This window comes from Bombina bombina, chromosome 6, assembly GCF_027579735.1.
Source record: "Bombina bombina isolate aBomBom1 chromosome 6, aBomBom1.pri, whole genome shotgun sequence".
In the NCBI taxonomy this organism is placed as follows: Eukaryota; Metazoa; Chordata; class Amphibia; order Anura; family Bombinatoridae; genus Bombina; species Bombina bombina.
Genome location: NC_069504.1, coordinates 282015083 through 282042616, shown reverse-complemented (window position 1 = coordinate 282042616; position 27534 = coordinate 282015083). Strand labels below are relative to the sequence as shown.

General features: G+C 42.2%; 1 protein-coding gene across 1 annotated transcript in view; it reads left to right on the top strand.

Annotated features, from left to right (window-relative positions):
• Nucleotides 1–27534, top strand: part of METAP2 (methionyl aminopeptidase 2) — a 290993-nt gene that overhangs the window by 239717 nt on the left and 23742 nt on the right. Inside the window, exon 7 of the mRNA XM_053719228.1 lies at nucleotides 8982–9085. Within this exon, the coding sequence (XP_053575203.1) occupies nucleotides 8982–9085 (104 nt within the window). The remainder of the gene's footprint in view (nucleotides 1–8981; nucleotides 9086–27534) is intronic.

The following is a 27534-nucleotide window of genomic DNA, read 5'->3' as shown; positions in this document are numbered from 1 at the left end:
CAGTGGCGCCTTATCTAGATGATATTCTGATCCAGGCGTCGTCTTACCATCTGACAAAGTCTCATACAGACATGGTTCTGTCCTTTCTGAGGATGGAAGGTGAATCTAGAAAAGAGTTCACTAATTCCACAGACAAGGGTTCCCTTCTTGGGAACTCTGATAGATTCCATATCCATGAAAATGTTCTTGACAGAGGTAAAAGTTAAAGATTCTGAATACATGCCGAGCCCTTCAGTCCAATCCTCGGCCATCAGTGGCTCAGTGCATGGAGGTAATAGGATTGATGGTTTCGGCAATGGACATCATACCATTTGCTCGTTTTCATCTCAGACCGCTACAACGGAGTATGCTCAGGCAGTGGAATGGAGATTATGCAAATTTGTCTCCTCAGATAGATCTGGATCAGGAGACAAGAGACTCTCTTCTTTGGTGGTTGTTGCCGGATCATCTGTCCCAAGGGACGTGCTTCTGCAGACCCTCATGGGTGATAGTGACAACGGACGCCAGCCTACTAGGTTGGGGTGCAGTCTGGAATTCCCTGAAGGCTCAGGGTGTGTGGACTCGGTCAGAGTCTCTTCTTCCAATCAATATTCTGGAATTGAGAGCAATATTCAATGCGCTTCAGGCTTGGCCTCAATTGGCTTCGGCAAAATCATCTGTTTTCAGTCGGACAACATCGCGACTGTGGCTTACATCAATCATCAGGGAGGAACAAGAAGTTCCTTAGCGATGACAGAAGTATCCAAGATAATTCGGTGGGTGGAGGCTCACTCTTGTTATCTGTCAGCAATCTACATTCCAGGAGTGGACAACTGGGAAGCGGACTTTTTAAGCAGACAGACGTTTCATCCGGGGGAGTGGGAACTCCATCCGGAGGTCTTTGCCACCCTGATTCTCAGATGGGGCAGACCGGAATTGGATCTGATGGTGTCTCGTCAGAATGCCAAGCTCCCAAGATACGGATCCAGGTCAAGGGATCCTCGGGCCGAACTGATAGATGCCTTGGCAGTTCAACCTAGCTTATGTGTTTCCACCGTTTGTTCTCCTTCCCCGGGTGATTGCTCGGATCAAACAGGAGAGGGCTTCAGTAATTCTAATCACGCCTGCGTGTCCTCGCAGGACTTGGTATGCCGATCTAGTGGACATGTCCTCTCTGCCGCCATGGAAGCTTCCATTGAGGCAGGACCTTCTCATTCAGGGACCCTTCCAACACCCAAATCTAGTTTCTCTGCAACTGACTGCTTGGAGATTGAACGCTTGATTTTATCTAAGCGGGGCTTCTCTGATTCGGTCATTGATACCTTGATTCAGGCACGTAAGCCTGTTACTAGAAAGATCTAGCATAAGATATGGCGTAAATATCTTTATTGGTGCAAATCTAAGGGCTACTCATGGAGTAGAGTTAGGATTCCCAGGATTCTGTCTTTTCTCCAAGAAGGATTGGAGAAAGGGTTATCAGCAAGTTCCTTAAAGGGAAAGACGTTCAGTCTTTTTGTCAGGCTCTAACCTATCCTAATTATGCCTGAGGAAACGGCTTATATTCAGAGAAACGCGTTGCATGTACAGGGGGCCTGACTGTATTCCCCCTGTTCACTCTTTTGTATATGTATTTTAATCTGTTTTTAATAAATAGTATTTTTAATTTATAAAAATACTCTTGTGAATGATTTTACCTGCCTGAAGTGGAGCCTAGCAAGCACAAGCCTGCCATACTTGGATATTGCACCTTGAAGAAAAGTTCCCTGTTGGTGAGCTGACACACCATATCTAAATATGCCAGCTTGCTCCTACTAGCACATAGGTGTGCTCATCCAATATGTGAGTACCCAATCTTCACTTGTGTTAAGCTAATACCATATCCTTAGTGATCTGCACAATTTGGTGCTTTCCTGTGTTTCATCTCTTTACTACAGTTAATGACTGATATCCTTTGTGGGTGAGCTGTCACACCTGAAAAAATCTGCAGCCTGTCCCTACAAGCACATAGGTGTGCTCCGGAGCCTTGTGAATACCCATTTGGCTTTTTTCTGTCGCTTTGTTCTTATTTGATTATACCACACATGAGGCGCCCCTTTGTTTCTCCTGTTAAGTGTAGTCAGTCCACGGGTCATCATTACTTATGGGATATTAACTCCTCCCCAACAGGAAGTGCAAGAGGATCACCCAAGCAGAGCTGCTATATAGCTCCTCCCCTCTACGTCACACCCAGTCATTCTCTTGCACCCAACTAATAGATAGGATGTGTGAGAGGACTGTGGTGATTATATTTAGTTTTTATATCTTCAATCAAGAGTTTGTTATTTTAAACAGCACCGGAGTGTGTTGTTTCTTCTCAGGTAGAATTTGAAGAAGAATCTACCTGAGTTTTTGTATGATCTTAGCGGACGTAACTAAGATTCATTTTGCTGTTCTCGGCCATTCTGAGGAGTGAGGTAAACTTCAGATCAGGGGACAGCGGGCAGGTTCACCTGCAAAGAGGTATGTTGCAGTATATTATTTTCTGAGGAATGGAATTGACTGAGAAAATACTGCCAATACCGATATAATGTAAGTTCAGCCTTAAATGCAGTAGTAGCAACTGGTATCAGGCTGTTATGTATATATGTTTACACTTCAGTATTCTGGGGAATGGCACTTCACTGGGACAATACTGTATGCATATAACTTTTAGCCTAACTTGCAGTGTGAACGACTAGCAGCAGGCTTTTTAATGAGATTTCACATTATTAGATTTTAAACGTTTGCTGGCATGTTAAATCGTTTAATTATCTGAGGTACTTGGTGAAAAATTGTTTTGGGCGTTATTTTCCACATGGCTGTCGTTTATTTTAAATTAAAAACAGTTTCACTGAACTTCCCTCACTGTTGTGTGTGAGTGGGAGGGGCCTATTTTGGCGCTTTTGCTACGCATTAGAAATTCAGTCACAAGTCTGTTTCTCTCCCTGCATGATCCGGAACGCCTCTACAGAGCTCAGGGGTCTTCGAAACTTATTTTGAGGGAGGTAATCACTCACAGCAGACCTGTGAGATTGTGCTTTGACTGTGATAAAAAACGCTTATATTTTAAATCTTATACATTTTTTCTGATATTAAGGGTTAGTCATCCATTGCTAATGAGTGCAATCCTTTGCTAATTTTACCGGGAAAAATTTGGTTTTTATAACTACTCCGGTTCATTGTTATTCAACTGTCATAGTTTTTTCTGTGCTTCTTAAAGGCACAGTACGTTTTACATATTACTTGTAAATTTATTTGAAAGGTATTTCCAAGCTTGCTAGTCTAATTGCTAGTTTGTTAAACGTGTCTGACTCAGAGGAATATCTCTGTGCTATATGTGTAAAAGCCAAGGTGGAGCCCAATAGAAATGTATGTACTAATTGCATTGATGCTACTTTAAATAAAAGTCAATCTGTACATGTTGAACATCATTCACCAGACAACGAGGGGGAAGTTATGCCGACTAACTTGCCTCACGTGTCAGTACCTGCATCTCCCGCTCGGGAGGTGCGTGATATTGTAACGCCAAGTACATCAGGGCGGCCATTACAAATCACTCTACAGGACATGGCTAATGTTATGACTGAAGTTTTGTCTAAATTTCCAGAACTTAGAGGTAAGCGAGATCACTCTGGGGTGAGAACAGAGTGCGCTGATAATACTAGGGCCATGTCAGATACTGCGTCACAATTTGCAGAGCATGAGGACGGAGAGCTTCATTCTGCAGGTGACGGATCTGATCCAAATAGACTGGATTCAGACATTTCAAATTTTAAGTTTAAACTAGAAAACCTCCGTGTACTGCTAGGGGAGGTATTAGCGGCTCTGAATGATTGTAACACCGTTGCAATCCCAGAAAAATTATGTAGGCTGGATAGATACTATGCGGTACCGGCGTGTACTGACGTCTTTCCTATACCTAAGAGGCTTACAGAGATTATTACCAAGGAGTGGGATAGGCCCGGTGTACCCTTTTCCCCCCCTCCTGTATTTAGAAAAATGTTTCCAATAGACGCCACCACACAGGACTTATGGCAGACGGTCCCTAAGGTGGAGGGAGCGGTTTCTACTCTGGCTAAGCATACCACTATCCCGGTGGAGGATAGCTGTGCCTTTTCAGATCCAATGGATAAAAAGTTAGAGGGTTACCTTAAGAAAATGTTTGTTCAACAAGGTTTTATATTGCAACCCCTTGCATGTATTGCGCCTGTCACGGCTGCGGCCGCATTTTGGTTCGAGTCTCTGGAAGAGACCCTTGACTCAGCGCCAATAGATGAGATTTCAAACAAGCTTAAAACCCTTAAGCTAGCTAATTCATTTATTTCGGATGCCGTAGTACATTTAACTAAACTTACGGCTAAGAATTCCGGATTCTTTATTCAGGCACGCAGAGCACTGTGGCTAAAATCCTGGTCAGCTGATGTTACTTCTAAATCTAAATTACTTAACATACCTTTCAAGGGGCAGACCTTATTCGGGCCCGGTTTGAAAGAAATTATCGCTGATATTACAGGAGGTAAAGGCCATGCCCTGCCTCAAGACAGAGCCAAACCTAGGGCTAGACAGTCTAATTTTCGTGCCTTTCGTAACTTCAAGGCAGGAGCAGCATCAACTTCCTCTGCTCCAAAACAGGAAGGAGCTGTTGCTCGCTACAGACAAGGCTGGAAACCTAACCAGACCTGGAACAAGGGCAAGCAGGCCAGAAAACCTGCTGCTGCCCCTAAGACAGCATGAATTGAGGGCCCCCGATCCGGGAACGGATCTAGTGGGGGGCAGACTTTCTCTCTTCGCCCAGGCTTGGGCAAGAGATGTCCAGGATCCCTGGGCGTTAGAGATCATATCTCAGGGATATCTTCTGGACTTCAAAACCTCTCCCCCAAAAGGGAGATTTCATCTTTCAAGGTTGTCAACAAACCAGATAAAGAAAGAGGCGTTTCTACGCTGTGTACAAGATCTTTTACTAATGGGAGTGATCCATCCGGTTCCGCGGTCAGAACACGGACAAGGGTTTTACTCAAATCTGTTTGTGGTTCCCAAGAAAGAAGGAACCTTCAGACCAATCTTGGATTTAAAGATCCTAAACAAATTCCTAAGAGTTCCATCGTTCAAAATGGAAACTATTTGGACAATCTTATCCATGATCCAAAAGGGTCAGTACATGACCACAGTGGATTTAAAGGATGCCTACCTTCACATACCGATTCACAAGGATCATTACCGGTATCTAAGGTTTGCCTTCCTAGACAGGCATTACCAGTTTGTAGCTCTTCCATTCGGGTTGGCTACGGCTCCAAGAATCTTCACAAAGGTTCTGGGCTCTCTTCTGGCGGTACTAAGACCGCGAGGAATTTCGGTGGCTCCATACCTAGACGACATTCTGATACAAGCGTCAAGCTTTCAAACTGCCAAGTCTCATACAGAGTTAGTACTGGCATTTCTAAGGTCGCATGGGTGGAAGGTGAACGAAGAGAAGAGTTCTCTCTTACCACTCACAAGAGTTCCCTTCTTGGGGACTCTTATAGATTCTGTAGAAATGAAGATTTACCTGACAGAAGACAGGTTAACAAAGCTTCAAAATGCTTGCCGTGTCCTTCATTCCATTCAACACCCGTCAGTGGCTCAATGCATGGAGGTAATCGGCTTAATGGTAGTGGCAATGGACATAGTACCCTTTGCACGCCTGCATCTCAGACCGCTGCAATTGTGCATGCTAAGTCAGTGGAATGGGGATTACTCAGATTTGTCCCCTACTCTGAATCTGGATCAAGAGACCAGAAATTCTCTTCTATGGTGGCTTTCTCGGCCACATCTGTCCAGGGGGATGCCCTTCAGCAGGCCAGACTGGACAATTGTAACAACAGACGCCAGCCTACTAGGTTGGGGCGCTGTCTGGAATTCCCTGAAGGCTCAGGGATCATGGACTCAGGAGGAGAGTCTCCTTCCAATAAACATTCTGGAATTGAGAGCAGTTCTCAATGCCCTTCTGGCTTGGCCTCAGTTAACAACTCGGAGGTTCATCAGGTTTCAGTCGGACAACATCACGACTGTAGCTTACATCAACCATCAAGGAGGGACAAGAAGCTCCCTAGCGATGATGGAAGTATCAAAGATAATTCGCTGGGCAGAGTCTCACTCTTGCCACCTGTCAGTGATCCACATTCCGGGAGTGGAGAACTGGGAGGCGGATTTCCTAAGTCGTCAGACTTTTCATCCGGGGGAGTGGGAACTTCATCCGGAGGTCTTTGCCCAAATACTTTGACGTTGGGGCAAACCAGATATAGATCTCATGGCGTCTCGCCAGAACGCCAAGCTTCCTTGTTACGGGTCCAGGGACCCGGGAGCGGTCCTGGTAGATGCTTTGACAGCACCTTGGACCTTCGGGATGGCTTATGTGTTTCCACCCTTCCCGATGCTTCCTCGATTGATTGCCAGGATCAAACAGGAGAGAGCATCGGTGATTCTAATAGCGCCTGCGTGGCCACGCAGGACCTGGTATGCAGATCTAGTGGACATGTCATCCTGTCCACCTTGGTCTCTGCCTCTGAGACAGGACCTTCTGATTCAGGGTCCTTTCAAACATCAAAATCTAATTTCTCTGAAGCTGACTGCTTGGAGATTGAACGCTTGATTTTATCAAAGCGTGGATTTTCGGAGTCAGTAATTGATACCTTAATACAGGCTAGGAAACCTGTTACCAGAAAGATTTACCATAAAATATGGCGTAAATACTTACATTGGTGCGAATCCAAGAGTTACTCATGGAGTAAGGTTAGGATTCCTAGGATATTGTCTTTTCTACAAGAAGGTTTAGAAAAGGGTTTGTCTGCTAGTTCCTTAAAGGGACAGATCTCAGCTCTGTCCATTCTGTTACACAAACGTCTGTCAGAGGTTCAAGACGTTCAGGCTTTTTGTCAGGCTTTGGCCAGGATTAAGCCTGTGTTTAAAACTGTTGCTCCACCATGGAGCTTAAATTTAGTTCTTAACGTTTTACAGGGTGTTCCGTTTGAACCCCTTCATTCCATTGATATCAAATTGTTATCTTAAAAAGTTCTGTTTTTAATGGCTATTCCCTCGGCTCGAAGAGTCTCTGAGTTATCGGCCTTACATTGTGATTCTCCTTATCTGATTTTTCATTCAGACAAGGTAGTTCTGCGTACTAAACCTGGGTTCTTACCTAAGTTAGTCACTAATAGGAATATCAATCAAGAGATTGTTGTTCCATCATTGTGTCCTAACCCTTCTTCAAAGAAGGAACGACTTCTACACAATCTGGATGTAGTCCGTGCACTGAAATTTTATTTACAGGCAACTAAAGATTTTCGCCAAACTTCTTCCCTGTTTGTCGTTTATTCTGGACAGAGGAGAGGTCAAAAAGCTTCTGCTACCTCTCTCTCTTTCTGGCTTCGTAGTATAATACGTTTAGCCTATGAGACTGCTGGACAGCAGCCTCTTGAAAGAATTACAGCTCATTCTACTAGAGCTGTGGCTTCCACTTGGGCCTTTAAGAATGAGGCCTCTGTTGAACAGATTTGCAAGGCTGCAACTTGGTCTTCTCTTCATACTTTTTCCAAATTTTACAAATTTGACACTTTTGCTTCTTCGGAGGCTGTTTTTGGGAGAAAGGTTCTTCAGGCAGTGGTTCCTTCCGTATAAAGATCCTGCCTGTCCCTCCCGTCATCCGTGTACTTTAGCTTTGGTATTGGTATCCCATAAGTAATGATGACCCGTGGACTGACTACACTTAACAGGAGAAAACATAATTTATGCTTACCTGATAAATTCCTTTCTCCTGTAGTGTAGTCAGTCCACGGCCCGCCCTGTTTTTTATGGCAGGTCTAAATTTTAAATTATACTCCAGTCACCACTGCACCCTATAGTTTCTCCTTTCTCGTTTGGTTCTCGGTCGAATGACTGGGTGTGACGTAGAGGGGAGGAGCTATATAGCAGCTCTGCTTGGGTGATCCTCTTGCACTTCCTGTTGGGGAGGAGTTAATATCCCATAAGTAATGATGACCCGTGGACTGACTACACTACAGGAGAAAGGAATTTATCAGGTAAGCATAAATTATGTTTTTGTCATTTTTATAGTATAACATTATTTTGAAGGTTTACTGTCCATTTAATCCCCCCCCCCTTACACACACACACACACACACTTTTCTTATTAGTGTACTCCACAGCTTTGGATATTAGATCCCAGAACTAATGGCTCATGGACTCTTGCCACCTTATGAAAGAAAACAATATGTATGCTTACCTCATAAATGTTTTTATTTCATGTTATTGAGAGTCCACGAGTCATTAGTCCTTTAAAAACTAATGGAATGTTGGGTATCCTTGACTCCGCCTAGTGGCCAGGAGTTGAATCCCAGTAGTAATGGCTCATGGAGACTCACCACCATGAGAGAAATTCATTTATAAGGTAAGCATAAATTTTATTTTTGTGGATCAGTGGTATAGCTGAAACAGTTATATATTTAATGCTTAAAGGGACATTAAACCATTTTATAAGGTAATATAAAATGGTAAATCGTATACATAAAAACTCTGCAATATACTTTGTTTATTTTGTCCCCTTTTTCTGTAATTCCATTCTGAAATTGTGAGTTTTTCTGTTTCTGCTAGAAATGGAAGTTCAAAACACTGCTATATTGCACACAGCCACATTGGCTGCACTCTCTAGTGACCTATTAAAACTGTCCCTAATTAGCCACAGCAAAGACGGTAACCTTAGTTACAACATGGCAGCTCCCATTGTTTTATAGACACTAAAACTTTACACTTATTTAGTAAATTTTTAAACAGCTAATGAAACACTATGGAATACATCTACATATTATTCTCAGACTAAAGTTTTTTTTGAATGTATGATTCTATCTTGCATTTATTTAGTTTTTGATGTCCCTTTAAGGAGTAACCCATAATGACTGATGTGTACATATCGCCTGCCTTAAGAAATATCTACATCATTCTCTTTTTGACAGTGAAACCAATTCGCAATCTGAATGGCCATTCCATTGGGCCCTATAGAATACATGCTGGTAAAACTGTTCCAATTGTGAAAGGAGGAGAAGCCACCAGAATGGAGGTGAGACACATTGTTTTTGACAAATTTGTTGTATATGTTCGAAAAAATGGTGCTGCAAACTTTGTTTAAAGGGGCAATTTACTCAAATGTTTGTTTTTTTTAAAACGAGCAACAGAAATATTTAAACACATCTGTGTGTGTAACCCTATATTCTTGTTTTTGTTAAAAAGAGATGTTTTTTTGTTTTTTTTTTTAAATATCCGTTTAAAATATTTTTAACATGTACCCAAAACTTTTATTTCTATACGTACGTCTAGGTTATTTTGTTACACAGCGCATGCACCAGCCCCATAACTGCAAGTGTTAACACGGACAGACCTGTGCACAGTAAAAGCGCATCCGTATTCAGCAAAGCATAGTTTTCTAGTCTGGATTACTCAGTTGCATTCCTCTGCTGGTGCATGGGAGTGGAGTGACTGTATTGGCAGCTTCCCACATATGTTGTAACTCTGTACTAAAAAGAGATTCCATTTGTTATAAACTGTACCAAATATGTATAGACTAATTTGTTTTCCTTCACAGTTAAAGTGATTCCTACGACTTGAGCAACCATGCTCAAGTTTACAAAGAATTTAAAAAAGGAATGAGACTTCCTTTTATTGATGAAATGTGTTGGATATACTTATCTTCTGATATTTTCAGCTGCTAATGCCAGAACGGTAAGTGCCGTTCCTCCGCCCGCCACATTCTTCAATTGATTGACAGATGACTAATCTGCAATCCACTAATCATTGTTTCCCCCCGAGTATGGCGGACGGAGAAACGGCACTTACCGTTCTGGCATTAATATTAATTAGCTTGATGAGAATGCCTATAATAATTTATTTAAAAAAATGTCTAAGATACCTAATGTTTATTATTTGGGCACTCGTGTTCTTTTCTTTGTGGGAATAACTATTTACAGATCAGTCAAATAAAGACAGAGTACGCAAAACACTCCAATTTCTACTTGGTTGTGTGTGTGTGTATTTAGGTGATGTTGGTTCACTTTAAAATTAAAAAGATCTTTCTTCAGTTGGACAAATAATTAAAAATGGGTAAAGATTAAAAACAATAATCCCGTCATTAAACTGCATTTCATTGGTTGAATATTCTTTCAAATGTTGATTGACCACTAAATGAAAGTATCCTATATCAAGGTATTCTAAGAAACTTAAAATCAGGGGTAAAAGAAAGTATTCTACAATTAACAATGAAATCTAAAATTAAAAAATTAAAATTACAGTCCTGCAGTGCAAAGTGGCTGGCTGTTCAAAGCAATGTTTTCTGAACGTCACTTTGTTGTTATATCAGAAGTAACAGTATGAATAGTGCTGCCCTTGCACATAGACACTATAGTTATTATTGATACCAAGCCGCTACCTTAAATTAAGTAGCCATGTATATTTGAAGCAATGTTTCTTTCATGTAATTGGCAAGAATATACTGGGAGGAACAGGAAGAGGGAGATATATTAAAGTTTTTACAGAAGGGTGTATTTGCCTTCTCCTGGTGGCCAGGTGATGAATTCCCAACAGTAAGGAATTTTGTGGACTCTAACCACCATTGGAAAGAAAAACATAATTTATGTAAGAATTTACCTGATAAATTCATTTTTCATATTGGCAAGAGTCCATGAGCTAGTGACGTATGGGATATACAATCCTACCAGGAGGGGCGAAGTTTCTCAAACCTCAAAATGCCTATAAATACACCCCTCACCACACCCACAATTCAGTTTTACAAACTTTACCTCCTATGGAGGTGGTGAAGTAAAGTTTGTGCTAAGATTTCTACGTTGACATGCGCTTCTCAGCATTTTGAAGCCCGATTCCTCTGAGTACAGCAAATGTCAGAGAGATGTGAAGGGAGTATCATCTATTGAATGTAATGGTTTTCCTCTCGGGAGATCTATTTCATAGGTTCTCTGTTATCGGTCATAGAGATTCATCTCCTACCTCCCTTTTCAGATCGACAATATACTCTCATATACCATTACCTCTACTGATAACTGTTTCAGTACTGATTTGGCTATCTGTTATATGTGGATGGTTGTCTTTGGGTAAGTATGTTTTTATTACTTAAGACACCTCAGCTATGGTTTGGCACTTTATGCATTTATATAAAGTTCTAAATATATGTATTGTACTTATATTTGCCATGAGTCAGGTTCGTGTATTTCCTTTTGCAGATTGTCAGTTTCATATTTGGGAAAATAAACATATTAAGAAATATTTTTCTTACCTGGGGTTTTACATACATTTTTCTTTTGCAAATTGCAGGCAGGATTAGGCCCGCGGGGGCGCCAAATGCTAGACCTTATTGCGTCATTCTTGGCGCGATAACTTTTTGGCACGAAAGTACGTCTGTTGACACAAGTTCGTCATTTCCGGCGTCCTTACACAAGGTTGCGTCGTTAGTGACGCGAGTATCCGGACGTTGTTGGCACCAAAAAAAATTTCAGTTACGCTGTGCGTCATACTTGCCGCCAAATTTTTCATTATTTTGTCACCCCATTGCTATTTGCCTCTTGCCTTTTTCTATGTCAGAGGGCTATGCTATTTGCATTTTTTCCCATTCCTGAAACTGTCATATAAGGAAATTGATAATTTTGCTTTATATGTTGTTTTTTCTTTTACATTTTGCAAGATGTCTCAATCTGATCCTGTCTCAGAAGTATCTGTTGGAACTTTGCTGCCTGATATCGGTTCTACCAAAGCTAAGTGCATTTGTTGTAAACTTGTGGAGATTATATCTCCGAATGTCATTTGTAATAGTTGTCATGATAAACTTTTACATGCAGATAATGTGTCCATCAGTAATAGTACATTGCCGGTTGCAGTTCCTTCAACTTCTAATGTACATGATATTCCTATAAATTTTAAAGAATTTGTTACGGATTCTTTTCAGAAGGCTCTGTCTGCTTTTCCGCCTTCTAATAAACGTAAAAGGTCTTTTAAAACTTCTCATAAGATTGATGAAATTTCAAATGACCGACAACATAATGAATTATCCTCCTCTGATGAGAATCTATCTGATTCAGAAGATCCTTCCTCAGATATTGACACTGACAAATCTACTTTTTTATTTAAAATAGAGTATATTCGTTCCTTGTTAAAAGAAGTGTTAATTACTTTGGATATTGAGGAAACTAGTCCTCATGACATTAAAAGTAGTAAACGTTTAAATTCCGTTTTTAAACCTCCTGTGGTTACTCCAGAGGTTTTTCCTATTCCTGATGCTATTTCTGATATGATTTCCAAGGAATGTAATAAGCCTGGTGCTGCTTTTATTCCTTCTTCAAGGTTTAAAACATTGTATCCTTTACCAGCAATTTCAATAGAGTTTTGGGAAAAGATCCCCAAAGTTGATGGGGCTATTTCTGCTCTTGCTAAACGAACCACTATTCCTATGGAAGATAGTACTTCCTTTAAAGATCCTTTGATAGGAAACTTGAATCTTATCTAAGGAAAGCTTATTTATATTCAGGTCATCTTCTCAGGCCTGCAATTTCTTTAGCTGATGTTGCAGCTGCATCAACTTTTTAATTGGAAAATTTAGCGCAACAAGAATTGGATTCTGACTTATCTAGCATTGTTCGCTTACTGCAACATGCTAATCATTTTATTTGTGATGACATTTTTGATATTATCAAAATTGATGTTAGATCCATATCGTTAGCTAATTTAGCTAGAAGAGCTTTGTGGCTTAATTCTTGGAATGCTGATATGACATTGAAGTCTAGATTGATATCTTTCTTTCCAAGGTAATAATTTATTTGATTCTCAGTTGGATTATATTATTTCAACTGTTACTGGGGGGAAGGGAGATTTTTTTTGCCTCAGGATAAAAGACCTAAGGGTAAATCTAAGGCTTCTAACCATTCCTTTCGTCAAAATAAGGAACAAAAAGCTAATCCTTCCCCCAAGGAATCTGCTTCCAATTGGAAGCCTTCCTCAAATTGGAATAAATCCAAGCCATTTAAGAAACCAAAGTCAGCCCCTCAGTCCGCATGAAGGTGCGGCCCTCATTCCAGCTCAGCTGGTAGGGGGCAGATTAAGGTTTTTCAAGGATGTTTGGATAAATTCTGTCCAAAATCAATGGATTCAGAGCATTGTCTCTCAGGGGTATCGGATAGGATTCAGAGTAAGACCTCCTGTGAGAAGATTTTTTTCTCTCACGCATCCCAGCAAATCCAGTTAAAGCTCAGGCTTTCCTGAAGTGTGTTTCAGACCTGGAGTTTTCAGGAGTAATCATGCCAGTTCCGTTTCAGGAACAGGGTCTGGGGTTTTATTCAAATCTATTCATTGTCCCAAAGAAGGAATATTCATTCAGACCAGTTCTGGATCTAAACATTTTGAATCGTTATGTAAGAGTACCAACTTTCAAGATGGTGACTATGACTATTCTGCCTTTTGTTCAGCAATGACATATGTCTACAATAGACTTGCAGGATGCATACCTTCATATTCCGATTCATCCAGAACATTATCAGTTCCTGAGATTCTCTTTTCTAGACAAGCATTACCAATTTGTTGCTCTTCCATTTGTCCTAGCAACAGCTCCAAGAATCTTTTCAAAGTTTCTCGGTTCCCTGCTCTCTGTAACCAGAGAGCAGGGTATTGCGGTGTTTCCTTTTTTGGACGATATCTTGGTACTAGCTATGTCTTTACGTTCTGCAGAATCTCACACTAATCAACTAGTGTTGTTTCTTCAAAAACATGGGTGGAGGATCAATTTACCAAAAAGTTTCTTGATTCCTCAGACAAGGGTCACCTTTTTAGGCTTCCAGATAGATTCAGTGTCCATAACTCTGTCTCTAACAGACAAGAGACATTTAAAATTAGTTGCAGCCTGTCGGCACCTTCAGTCTCAGTCATTCCCTTCAGTGGCTATGTGCATGGAAGTTTTAGGTCTCATGACTGCAGCATCGGACGCGATTCCCTTTGCTCGTTTTCACATGAGATCTCTCCAGCTTTCTATGCTGAATCATTGGTGCAGGGATTATACAAAGATATCACAATTAATATCCTTAAATCCCAATGTTTGACACTCTCTGTTGTGGTGGTTAATTCACCAGCATTTAGTTCAAGGGGCTTCTTTTGTTTGGTCAACCTGGACTGTGATCACAACAGATGCGAGTCTTTCAGGTTGGGGAGCTGTCTGGGGATCTCTGACAGCACAAGGGGTTTCGAAATCTCAAGAGGCGAGATTACCAATCAATATTTTAGAACTCCGTGCAATTCTCAGAGCTCTTCAGTTTTGGCCTCTGTTGAAGAGAGAACCGTTCATTTGTTTTCATACAGACAATATCACAACAGTGGCATATGTCAATCATCAGGGTGGGACTCACAGTCCCCAAGCTATGAAATAAGTATCTCGGATACTTGTTTGGGCGGAATCCAGCTCCTGTCTAATTTCTGCGGTACATATCCCAGGTGTAGACAATTGGGAGGCGGATTATCTCAGCCGTCAGACTTTACATCCAGGGGAGTGGTCCCTCCATCCAGATGTGTTTTCTCAGATTGTAAAGATGTGGGGTCTTCCAGAGATAGATCTGATGGCCTTTCATCTAAACAAGAAATTTCCCAGATACTTGTCCAGGTCCAGTGATTTTCAGGCGGAAGCAGTGGATGCGCTGACACTTCCTTGGTGTTATCAACCTGCTTATATTTTCCCGCCTCTAGTTCTTCTTCCAAGAGTGATCCCCAAAATCATCATGGAGCAATCATTTGTGTTGCTGGTGGCTCCAGCATTGGCTTACAGGTTTTGGTATGTGGATCCTGTTCGGATGTCCAGTTGCCAACCATGGCCACTTCCGTTAAGGCCGGACCTATTGTCTCAAGGTCCGTTTTTTCATCAGGATCTCAAATCATTAAATTTGAAGGTGTGGAAATTGAACGCATAGGGCTAAGTCATAGAGGTTTCTCTGACTCTGTGATTAATACTATGTTACAAGCTCGTAAATCTGTCTCTTGGAAGATTTGTTATCGAGTTTGGAAGACTTACATTTCATGGTGTTCTTCTCATAAGTTCTCTTGGCATTCTTTTAGAATTCCTAGAATTTTACAGTTTCTTCAGGATGGTTTGGATAAGGGTTTGTCTGCAAGTTCTTTGAAGGGACAAATCTCTGCTCTTTCTGTTATTTCACAGAAAGATTGCTAAACTTCCTGATATTCACTGTTTTGTACAGGCTTTGGTTCGTATCAAGCCTGTAATTAAATCAATCTATCCTCGTTGGAGTCTTAATTTGGTTTTGAGGGCTTTACAGGCTCCTCCATTTGAGCCTATGCATTCTTTGGACATTAAACTACTTTCTTGGAAAGTGTTGTTCCTTTTGGCCATCTCTTCTGCTAGAAGAGTTTCTGAGCTATCTGCTCTTTCTTGTGAATCTCCTTTTCTGATTTTTCTTCAGGATAAGGCGGTTTTGCGGACTTCATTTAAATTTTTACCTAAGGTTGTGAATTCTAACAGTAGAGAAATTGATGTCCCTTCCTTGTGTCCTAATCCTAAGAATTCTTTGGAAAAAAATCCTTACATTCTTTGGATGTGGTGAGAGCTTTGAAATATTATGTTGAAGCTACTAAAGATTTGAGGAAGACTTCTAGTCTATTTGTTATATTTTCTGGTTCTAGGAAAGTTCAGAAGGCTTCTGCTATTTCCTTGGCTTCTTGGTTAAAGCTTTTGATTCATCAAGCTTATTTGGAGTCGGGTCAGGCCCCGCCTCAGAGAATTACAGCTCATTCTACCAGATCATTCTCCACTTTGTGGGCTTTTAAGAATGAAGCTTCAGTTGATCAGATTTGCAAAGCGGCAACTTGGTCCTCTTTGCATACATTTACTAAATTCTGCTGTTTTTATGTATTTGCTTCTTCAGAAGCAGTTTTTGGTAGAAAAGTTCTTCAGGCAGCTGTTTCAGTTTGATTCTTCTGCTGATGTTTTACGTTTTTCTTGTCATTAAGAATAAACTTATTATTTGGGTTGTGGATTATTTTTTCAGCGTAAAATGGCTGTTTTTTTATTTTTATCCCTCCCTCTCTAGTGACTCCTGAGTGGAGTTCCACATCTTGGGTATTGATATCCCATACGTCACTAGCTCATGGACTCTTGCCAATTACATGAAAGAAAACATAATTTATGTAAGAATTTACCTGATAATTTCATTTCTTTCATATTGGCAAGAGTCCATGAGGCCCACCTTTTTTATGGTGGTTATGATTTTTTTGTATAAAGCACAATTATTTCCAAATTCTTTTGTTGATGCTTTTTACTCCTTTCTTTATCACCCCACTTCTTGGCTATTCGTTAAACTGAATTGTGGGTGTGGTGAGGGGTGTATTTATAGGCATTTTGAGGTTTGGGAAACTTAGCCCCTCCTGGTAGGATTGTATATCCCATACGTCACTAGCTCATGGACTCTTGCCAATATGAAAGAAATGAATTGATCAGGTAAATTCTTACATAAATTATGTTTTTCTTTCCAATGGTGGTTAGAGTCCACAAAATTCCTTACTGTTGGGAATTCATCACCTGGCCACCAGGAGGAGGCAAATACACCCTTCTGTAAAAACTTTAATATATCTCCCTCTTCCTGTTCCTCCCAGTATATTCTTTGTTTAGGCAAGGAGACTGACGAAGACAGAGGTGCTCTGTAATTATGGATTACATGGATTTTAAACGCAATTTCCCTCAATGAATAGTTCCTGGAAGAGAGAAACATAGAAAAGTTTTACATTGCACAGCCAATACCCTATGGAGTAGTGGTCACAAGCCTGCCACAGGTGTTGCCCAGATAGTTCATTTAGCCACGTCCTGCTTGGCCATGTAGATGTACTCCCTCAGTATATCTGCTGCTGTGAGTTACAGCACACAATGGGCTCTCTTCTTTATTCTCAAGAATAATAGCTGGGTAAGAACAGTGGAGTGGACAGTATCTGGGTAAGTACCTGCCTGACTCACACAGCCCACTGGCTCTAAATACATTTGTTATGTATAGCTTAGCTATGTCACACTACACTTTTTTAATGGCTGCATTATTATTATGCTCATTAATGGTTTGTGCACAAGAGGATATTTAGTAAGACCGGAACAGCTGAAGATCAGACTGCCCAAACTTGGCACATTCCTAATGCCTGGATAGTATACAGTAGTGACGATTTGTGCACAGATTTGATTTAGCTCTTTTAATCAAAGGTCTATACTGTATTTGAATGTTTTCTCCTGTTAAGTGTAGTCAGTCCACGGGTCATCCATTACTTATGGGATTATATCTCCTCCCTAACAGGAAGTCCAAGAGGATCACCCAAGCAGAGCTGCTATATAGCTCCTCCCCTCTACGTCATATCCAGTCATTCTCTTGCACCTAACTAAAGATAGGACGTGTGAGAGGACTGTGGTGTGTTAAACTTAGTTTTTATTTCTTCAATCAAATGTTTGTTATTTTAAACGGCACCAGAGTGTGTTGTTTCTTCTCAGGCAGCATTAGAAGTTGAATCTACCTGAGTTTGTCTATGATCTTAGCGGTCGTAACTAAGATCCACTTGCTGTTCTCGGCCATTCTGAGGAGTGAGGTAACTTCAGAACAGGGGATAGCATGCAGGGCCCACCTGCAAGGAGGTATGTGCAGTAAATTATTTTCTAAGGAATGGAATTGACTGAGAAAATACTGCTAATACCGATGTAATGTAAGTGCAGCCTTAAATGCAGTAGTAGCGACTGGTATCAGGCTGATATGTATGTATGTATTCTCTGAGGTATTTCTGGGGAATGGAATTTCACTAAGAAAATACTGTCTATATTAAAGTAATATTTGAGCCTGCACTGCAGTGAAAGCGACTAGCAGCAGGCTTATTAATAACACTTCATAATTTTCAATTTTAAAACGTTTACTGGCATGTTAATCGTTTTTTCTGAGGTACTTGGTGATAAAACTTTATGGGCATGATTTTTACCACATGGCTGTCGTTTTTTTCTGAATAAAAACAGTTTACTGAGCTTCCCCACTGTTGTAATATGAGTGGGAGGGGCCTATTTTAGCGCTTTATTGCGCAGTAAAAATTTAGTCAGTCTTCCTATTTCTTCCTCCATGATCCAGGACGTCTCTACAGAGCCCAGGGGTCTCCAAAACTAGTTTTGAGGGAGGTAATCAGTCACAGCAGACCTGTGACAGTGTGTTTGACTGTGATAAAAAACGTTTATTATTTCAACTGTTATATTAAGGGGTTAATCATCCTTTTGCTTGTGGGTGCAATCCTCTGCTAACTTTATACATTTTCTGTTAACATTTGGTTGTTTTAACATATTTGGTTCATTGTTAATTTAACTGTGTCACATTTTTATGTTTCTTAAAGGCACAGTAGCGTTTTTTAAATAGCTTGTAAATTTATTTAAAAGTTTTTTTCCAAGCTTGCTAGTGTTATTGCTAGTCTGTTTAAACATGTCTGACACAGATGAAGCTGTTTGTTCACTATGTTTAAAGGCCAATGTGGAGCCCAATAGAAATTTGTGCAGTCAATGTATAGATGTTACTTTGAATAAAAGTCAAACTTTATATGTTAAAAAAATATCACCAGACAACGAGGGGGAAGTTATGCCGACTAACTCTCCTCACGTGTCAGTACCTTCGCCTCCCGCTCAGGAGGTGCGTGATATTGTGGCGCCAAGTACATCAGGGCGGCCCATACAAATCACTTTGCAAGACATGGCTAATGTTATGACTGAAGTACTATCTAAATTGCCAGAATTAAGAGGTAAACGCGATCACTCTGGAGTAAGAACAGAGTGCGCTGATAATAATAGAGCCATGTCTGATACTGCGTCACAATTTGCAGAACATGAGGACGGAGAGCTTCATTCTGTGGGTGACGGATCTGATCCAAGTAAACTGGATTCAGACATTTCAAATTTTAAATTTAAGCTTGAGAACCTCCGTGTATTACTAGGGGAGGTATTAGCGGCTCTGAATGATTGTAACACGGTTGCAATTCCAGAGAAAGTATGTAGGCTGGATAAATATTTTGCGGTACCGGCGTGTACTGACGTTTTTCCTATACCTAAAAGGCTTACAGAAATTGTTAACAAGGAGTGGGATAGACCCGGTGTGCCTTTTTCACCCCCTCCTATATTTAGAAAAATGTTTCCAATAGACGCCACCACACGGGACCTATGGCAGACGGTCCCTAAGGTGGAGGGAGCAGTTTCTACTCTGGCTAAGCGCACCACTATCCCGGTGCAGGATAGCTGTGCTTTTTCAGATCCAATGGATAAAAAGTTAGAGGGTTACCTTAAGAAAATGTTTGTTCAGCAAGGTTTTATATTACAACCCCTTGCATGCATCGCGCCTGTCACTGCTGCGGCGGCATTCTGGTTTGAGTCTCTGGAAGAGACCCTTAGCACAGCTCCATTGGATAAGATTATGAACAAGCTTAAAGCCCTTAAGCTAGCTAATTCATTTATTTCTGATGCCGTAGTACACTTAACCAAACTTACGGCTAAGAACTCCGGATTCGCCATTCAAGCGCGTAGAGCGCTGTGGCTTAAATCCTGGTCAGCTGATGTGACTTCTAAATCTAAATTGCTTAATATTCCTTTCAAAGGGCAGACATTATTCGGGCCCGGCTTGAAAGAAATTATCGCTGACATTACTGGAGGTAAGGGCCATGCCCTGCCTCAAGACAGGGCCAAACCAAGGGCTAAACAGTCTCATTTTCGTGCCTTTCGTAACTTCAAGGCAGGAGCAGCATCAACTTCCTCCGCTCCAAGACAGGAAGGAACTGTTGCTCGCTACAGACAGGGCTGGAAACCTAACCAGTCCTGGAACAAGGGCAAGCAGGCCAGAAAACCTGCTGCTGCCCCTAAGACAGCATGAAGTGAGGGCCCCCGATCCTGAAACGGATCTAGTGGGGGGCAGACTTTCTCTCTTCGCCCAGGCTTGGGCAAGAGATGTCCAGGATCCCTGGGCGTTGGAGATCATATCTCAGGGATATCTTCTGGACTTCAAAGCTTCTCCTCCACAAGGGAGATTTTATCTGTCAAGGTTATCAGCAAACCAGATAAAGAAAGAGGCGTTTCTTCGCTGTGTACAAGACCTCTTACTAATGGGAGTGATCCACCCAGTTCCGCGGTCGGAACACGGGCAAGGATTCTATTCAAATCTGTTTGTGGTTCCCAAAAAAGAGGGAACCTTCAGACCAATCTTGGACTTAAAGATCCTAAACAAATTCCTAAGAGTTCCATCGTTCAAAATGGAAACTATTCGAACCATCTTACCCATGATCCAAGAGGGTCAGTACATGACCACAGTGGATTTAAAGGATGCCTACCTTCACATACCGATTCACAAGGATCATTACCGGTATCTAAGATTTGCCTTCCTAAACAGGCATTACCAGTTTGTAGCTCTTCCCTTCGGGTTAGCTACGGCTCCAAGAATCTTTACAAAGGTTCTGGGCTCTCTTCTGGCGGTACTAAGACCGCGAGGCATAGCGGTAGCTCCGTACCTAGACGACATTCTGATACAAGCGTCAAGTTTCCAAACTGCCAGGTCTCATACAGAGTTAGTTCTGGCATTTCTAAGGTCGCATGGGTGGAAGGTGAACGAAGAAAAGAGTTCTCTATTGCCACTCACAAGAGTTCCCTTCTTAGGGACTCTTATAGATTCTGTAGAAATGAAAATTTACCTGACGGAGGACAGGTTATCAAAACTTCTAAATGCTTGCCGTGTCCTTCATTCCATTCAACACCCGTCAGTGGCTCAGTGCATGGAGGTAATCGGCTTAATGGTAGCGGCAATCGACATAGTACCTTTCTCCAACATAGGTGTGTCCGGTCCACGGCGTCATCCTTACTTGTGGGATATTCTCCTCCCCAACAGGAAATGGCAAAGAGCCCAGCAAAGCTGGTCACATGATCCCTCCTAGGCTCCGCCTTCCCCAGTCATTCTCTTTGCCGTTGTACAGGCAACATCTCCACGGAGATGGCTTAGAGTTTTTTAGTGTTTAACTGTAGTTTTTATTATTCAATCAAGAGTTTGTTATTTTAAAATAGTGCTGGTATGTACTATTTACTCTGAAACAGAAAAGAGATGAAGATTTCTGTTTGTAAGAGGAAAATGATTTTAGCAACCGTTACTAAAATCGATGGCTGTTTCCACACAGGACTGTTGAGAGGAATTAACTTCAGTTGGGGGAACAGTGAGCAGACTTTTGCTGCTTGAGGTATGACACATTCTAACAAGACGATGTAATGCTGGAAGCTGTCATTTTCCCTATGGGATCCGGTAAGCCATTTTTATTACAGAAAGAAAAAAATAAAAGGGCTTCACAAGGGCTTTTTAAGACTGTAGACATTTTCTGGGCTAAATCGATTTATATATAAACATATTTTATACTCCATAGCCTTGAGGAATTATTTTAATCTTGGGAATTTTGTAAAATAACCGGCAGGCACTGTATTGGACACCTTATTCTCTAGGGGCTTTCCCTAATCATAGGCAGAGTCTCATTTTCGCGCCTCTATTGCGCACTTGTTTTTGAGAAGCATGGCATGCAGATGCATGTGTGAGGAGCTCTGATACATAGAAAAGACTTTCTGAAGGCGTCATTTGGTATCGTATTCCCCTTTGGGCTTGGTTGGGTCTCAGCAAAGCAGATACCAGGGACTGTAAAGGGGTTAAATATAAAAACGGCTCCAGTTCCGTTATTTTAAGGGTTAAAGCTTCCAAATTTGGTGTGCAATACTTTTAAGGCTTTAAGACACTGTGGTGAAATTTTGGTGAATTTTGAACAATTCCTTCATACTTTTTCGCAATTGCAGTAATAAAGTGTGTTCAGTTTAAAATTTAAAGTGACAGTAACGGTTTATTTTAAAACGTTTTTTGTACTTTGTTATCAAGTTTTTGCCTGTTTAACATGTCTGAACTACCAGATAGACTGTGTTCTGAATGTGGGGAAGCCAAGGTTCCTTCTCATTTAAATAGATGTGATTTATGTGACACAAAATTTAGAGAAAATGATGCCCAAGATGATTCCTCAAGTGAGGGGAGTAAGCATGGTACTGCATCATCCCCTCCTTCGTCTACACCAGTCTTGCCCACACAGGAGGCCCCTAGTACATCTAGCGCGCCAATACTCCTTACTATGCAACAATTAACGGCTGTAATGGATAATTCTATCAAAAACATTTTAGCCAAAATGCCCACTTATCAGCGAAAGCGCGACTGCTCTGTTTTAGAAAATACTGAAGAGCATGAGGACGCTGATGATATTGGTTCTGAAGGGCCCCTACACCAGTCTGAGGGGGCCAGGGAGGTTTTGTCTGAGGGAGAAATTTCAGATTCAGGGAAAATTTCTCAACAAGCTGAACCTGATGTGATTACATTTAAATTTAAGTTGGAACATCTCCGCGCTCTGCTTAAGGAGGTGTTATCCACTCTGGATGATTGCGAGAATTTGGTCATTCCAGAGAAACTATGTAAAATGGACAAGTTCCTAGAGGTCCCGGGGCCCCCCGAAGCTTTTCCTATACCCAAGCGGGTGGCGGACATTGTAAATAAAGAATGGGAAAGGCCTGGTATACCTTTCGTCCCTCCCCCCATATTTAAAAAATTGTTTCCTATGGTCGACCCCAGAAAGGACTTATGGCAGACAGTCCCTAAGGTCGAGGGGGCGGTTTCTACTCTAAACAAACGCACCACTATACCCATAGAAGATAGTTGTGCTTTCAAAGATCCTATGGATAAAAAATTAGAAGGTTTGCTTAAAAAGATGTTTGTTCAGCAAGGTTACCTTCTACAACCAATTTCATGCATTGTTCCTGTCACTACAGCAGCGTGTTTCTGGTTCGATGAGCTAGAAAAGGCGCTCAATAATAATTCTTCTTCTTATGAGGAGATTATGGACAGAATTCATGCTCTCAAATTGGCTAATTCTTTCACCCTAGACGCCACTTTGCAATTGGCTAGGTTAGCGGCGAAAAATTCTGGTTTTGCTATTGTGGCGCGCAGAGCGCTTTGGTTAAAATCTTGGTCAGCGGATGCGTCTTCCAAGAACAAATTGCTTAACATTCCTTTCAAGGGGAAAACGCTGTTTGGCCCTGACTTGAAAGAGATTATCTCTGATATCACTGGGGGCAAGGGCCACGCCCTTCCTCAGGATAGGTCTTTCAAGGCCAAAAATAAACCTAATTTTCGTCCCTTTCGCAGAAACGGACCAGCCCCAAGTGCTACGTCCTCTAAGCAAGAGGGTAATACTTCTCAAGCCAAGCCAGCCTGGAGACCAATGCAAGGCTGGAACAAAGGAAAGCAGGCCAAGAAACCTGCCACTGCTACCAAGACAGCATGAGATGTTGGCCCCCGATCCGGGACCGGATCTGGTGGGGGGCAGACTCTCTCTCTTCGCTCAGGCTTGGGCAAGAGATGTTCTGGATCCTTGGGCACTAGAAATAGTCTCCCAAGGTTATCTTCTGGAATTCAAGGGGCTTCCCCCAAGGGGGAGGTTCCACAGGTCTCAATTGTCTTCAGACCACATAAAAAAACAGGCATTCTTACATTGTGTAGAAGACCTGTTAAAGATGGGAGTGATTCATCCTGTTCCATTAGGAGAACAAGGGATGGGGTTCTACTCCAATCTGTTCGTAGTTCCCAAAAAAGAGGGAACATTCAGACCAATCTTAGATCTCAAGATCCTAAACAAGTTTCTCAAGGTTCCATCGTTCAAAATGGAAACCATTCGAACAATTCTTCCTTCCATCCAGGAAGGTCAATTCATGACCACGGTGGATTTAAAGGATGCGTATCTACATATTCCTATCCACAAGGAACATCATCGGTCCCTAAGGTTCGCATTCCTGGACAAGCATTACCAGTTTGTGGCACTTCCGTTCGGATTAGCCACTGCTCCAAGGATTTTCACAAAGGTACTAGGGTCCCTTCTAGCGGTGCTAAGACCAAGGGGCATTGCAGTAGTACCTTACTTGGACGACATTCTGATTCAAGCGTCGTCCCTTCCTCAAGCAAAGGCTCACACGGACATTGTCCTGGCCTTTCTCAGATCTCACGGGTGGAAAGTGAACGTGGAAAAGAGTTCTCTATCTCCGTCAACAAGGGTTCCCTTCTTGGGAACAATAATAGACTCCTTAGAAATGAGGATTTTTCTGACAGAGGCTAGAAAATCAAAACTTCTAAACTCTTGTCAAATACTTCATTCTGTTCCTCTTCCTTCCATAGCGCAGTGCATGGAAGTAATAGGTTTGATGGTAGCGGCAATGGACATAGTTCCTTTTGCGCGAATTCATCTAAGACCATTACAACTGTGCATGCTCAGTCAGTGGAATGGGGACTATACAGACTTGTCTCCGACGATACAAGTAGATCAGAGGACCAGAGATTCACTCCGTTGGTGGCTGTCCCTGGACAACCTGTCACAGGGGATGAGCTTCCGCAGACCAGAGTGGGTCATTGTCACGACCGACGCCAGTCTGGTGGGATGGGGCGCGGTCTGGGGACCCCTGAAAGCTCAGGGTCTTTGGTCTCGGGAAGAATCTCTTCTTCCGATAAATATTCTGGAACTGAGAGCGGTATTCAATGCTCTCAAGGCTTGGCCTCAGCTAGCAAAGGCCAAGTTCATACGGTTTCAATCAGACAACATGACGACTGTTGCGTACATCAACCATCAGGGGGGAACAAGGAGTTCCCTGGCGATGGAAGAAGTGACCAAAATCATTCAATGGGCGGAGACTCACTCCTGCCACTTGTCTGCAATCCACATCCCAGGAGTGGAAAATTGGGAAGCGGATTTTCTGAGTCGTCAGACATTTCATCCGGGGGAGTGGGAACTCCATCCGGAAATCTTTGCCCAAATTACTCAATTGTGGGGCATTCCAGACATGGATCTGATGGCCTCTCGTCAGAACTTCAAGGTTCCTTGCTACGGGTCCAGATCCAGGGATCCCAAGGCGACTCTAGTAGATGCACTAGTAGCACCTTGGACCTTCAAACTAGCTTATGTATTCCCGCCGTTTCCTCTCATCCCCAGGCTGGTAGCCAGGATCAATCAGGAGAGGGCATCGGTGATCTTGATAGCTCCTGCGTGGCCACGCAGGACTTGGTATGCAGACCTGGTGAATGTCATCGGCTCCACCATGGAAGCTACCTTTGAGACGAGACCTTCTTGTTCAAGGTCCGTTCGAACATCCGAATCTGGTCTCACTCCAACTGACTGCTTGGAGATTGAACGCTTGATCTTATCAAAGCGAGGGTTCTCAGATTCTGTCATTGATACTCTTGTTCAGGCCAGAAAGCCTGTAACTAGAAAAATCTACCACAATATATGGAAAAAATATATCTGTTGGTGTGAATCTAAAGGATTCCCTTGGGACAAGATAAAAATTCCTAAGATTCTATCCTTTCTTCAAGAAGGTTTAGAGAAAGGATTATCTGCAAGTTCTTTGAAGGGACAGATTTCTGCCTTGTCTGTGTTACTTCACAAAAAGCTGGCAGCTGTGCCAGATGTTCAAGCCTTTGTTCAGGCTCTGGTTAGAATCAAGCCTGTTTACAAACCTTTGACTCCTCCTTGGAGTCTCAATTTAGTTCTTTCAGTTCTTCAGGGGGTTCCGTTTGAACCCTTACATTCCGTTGATATTAAGTTATTATCTTGGAAAGTTTTGTTTTTGGTTGCAATTTCTTCTGCTAGAAGAGTTTCAGAATTATCTGCTCTGCAGTGTTCTCCTCCTTATCTGGTGTTCCATGCAGATAAGGTGGTTTTGCGTACTAAACCTGGTTTTCTTCCGAAAGTTGTTTCTAACAAAAACATTAACCAGGAGATGGTCGTGCCTTCTTTGTGTCCGAATCCAGTTTCAAAGAAGGAACGTTTGTTGCACAATTTGGATGTAGTTCGTGCTCTAAAATTCTATTTGGATGCTACAAAGGATTTTAGACAAACATCTTCCTTGTTTGTTGTTTATTCTGGTAAAAGGAGAGGTCAAAAAGCAACTTCTACCTCTCTCTCTTTTTGGCTTAAAAGCATCATCAGATTGGCTTACGAGACTGCCGGACGGCAGCCTCCTGAAAGAATCACAGCTCATTCCACTAGGGCTGTGGCTTCCACATGGGCCTTCAAGAACGAGGCTTCTGTTGATCAGATATGTAAGGCAGCGACTTGGTCTTCACTGCACACTTTTACTAAATTTTACAAGTTTGATACTTTTGCTTCTTCTGAGGCTATTTTTGGGAGAAAGGTTTTGCAAGCCGTGGTGCCTTCCATCTAGGTGACCTGATTTGCTCCCTCCCTTCATCCGTGTCCTAAAGCTTTGGTATTGGTTCCCACAAGTAAGGATGACGCCGTGGACCGGACACACCTATGTTGGAGAAAACAGAATTTATGTTTACCTGATAAATTACTTTCTCCAACGGTGTGTCCGGTCCACGGCCCGCCCTGGTTTTTTAATCAGGTCTGATAATTTATTTTCTTTAACTACAGTCACCACGGTATCATATGGTTTCTCCTATGCAAATATTCCTCCTTTACGTCGGTCGAATGACTGGGGAAGGCGGAGCCTAGGAGGGATCATGTGACCAGCTTTGCTGGGCTCTTTGCCATTTCCTGTTGGGGAGGAGAATATCCCACAAGTAAGGATGACGCCGTGGACCGGACACACCGTTGGAGAAAGTAATTTATCAGGTAAACATAAATTCTGTTTTTGCACGCCTGCATCTCAGACCGCTGCAATTGTGCATGCTAAGTCAGTGGAATGGGGATTACTCAGATTTGTCCCCTCTGCTAAATCTGGATCAAGAGACCAGAGATTCTCTTCTATGGTGGCTTTCTCGGCCACATCTGTCCAAGGGGATGCCCTTCCGCAGGCCAGATTGGACGATTGTAACAACAGACGCCAGCCTTCTAGGTTGGGGCGCAGTCTGGAATTCCCTGAAGGCTCAGGGATCATGGACTCAGGAGGAGAGACTCCTTCCAATAAACATTCTGGAATTAAGAGCAATTTTCAATGCTCTTCTGGCTTGGCCTCAGCAACTCTGAGGTTCATCAGGTTTCAGTCGGACAACATCACGACTGTGGCTTACATCAACCATCAAGGAGGAACAAGGAGTTCCCTAGCGATGATGGAAGTCTCAAAGATAATTCGCTGGGCAGAGTTTCACTCTTGCCACCTGTCAGCGATCCACATCCCAGGCGTGGAGAACTGGGAGGTGGATTTTCTAAGTCGCCAGACCTTTCATCCGGGGGAGTGGGAACTTCATCCGGAGGTGTTTGCCCAACTGCTTCATCATTGGGGCAGACCAGATCTGGATCTCATGGCGTCTCGCCAGAACGCCAAGCTTCCTTGTTACGGATCCAGGTCCAGGGACCCGGGAGCGGTACTGATAGATGCTCTGACAGCACCTTGGGTCTTCAACATGGCTTATGTGTTTCCACCTTTCCCGATGCTTCCTCGATTGATTGCCAGGATCAAACTGGAGA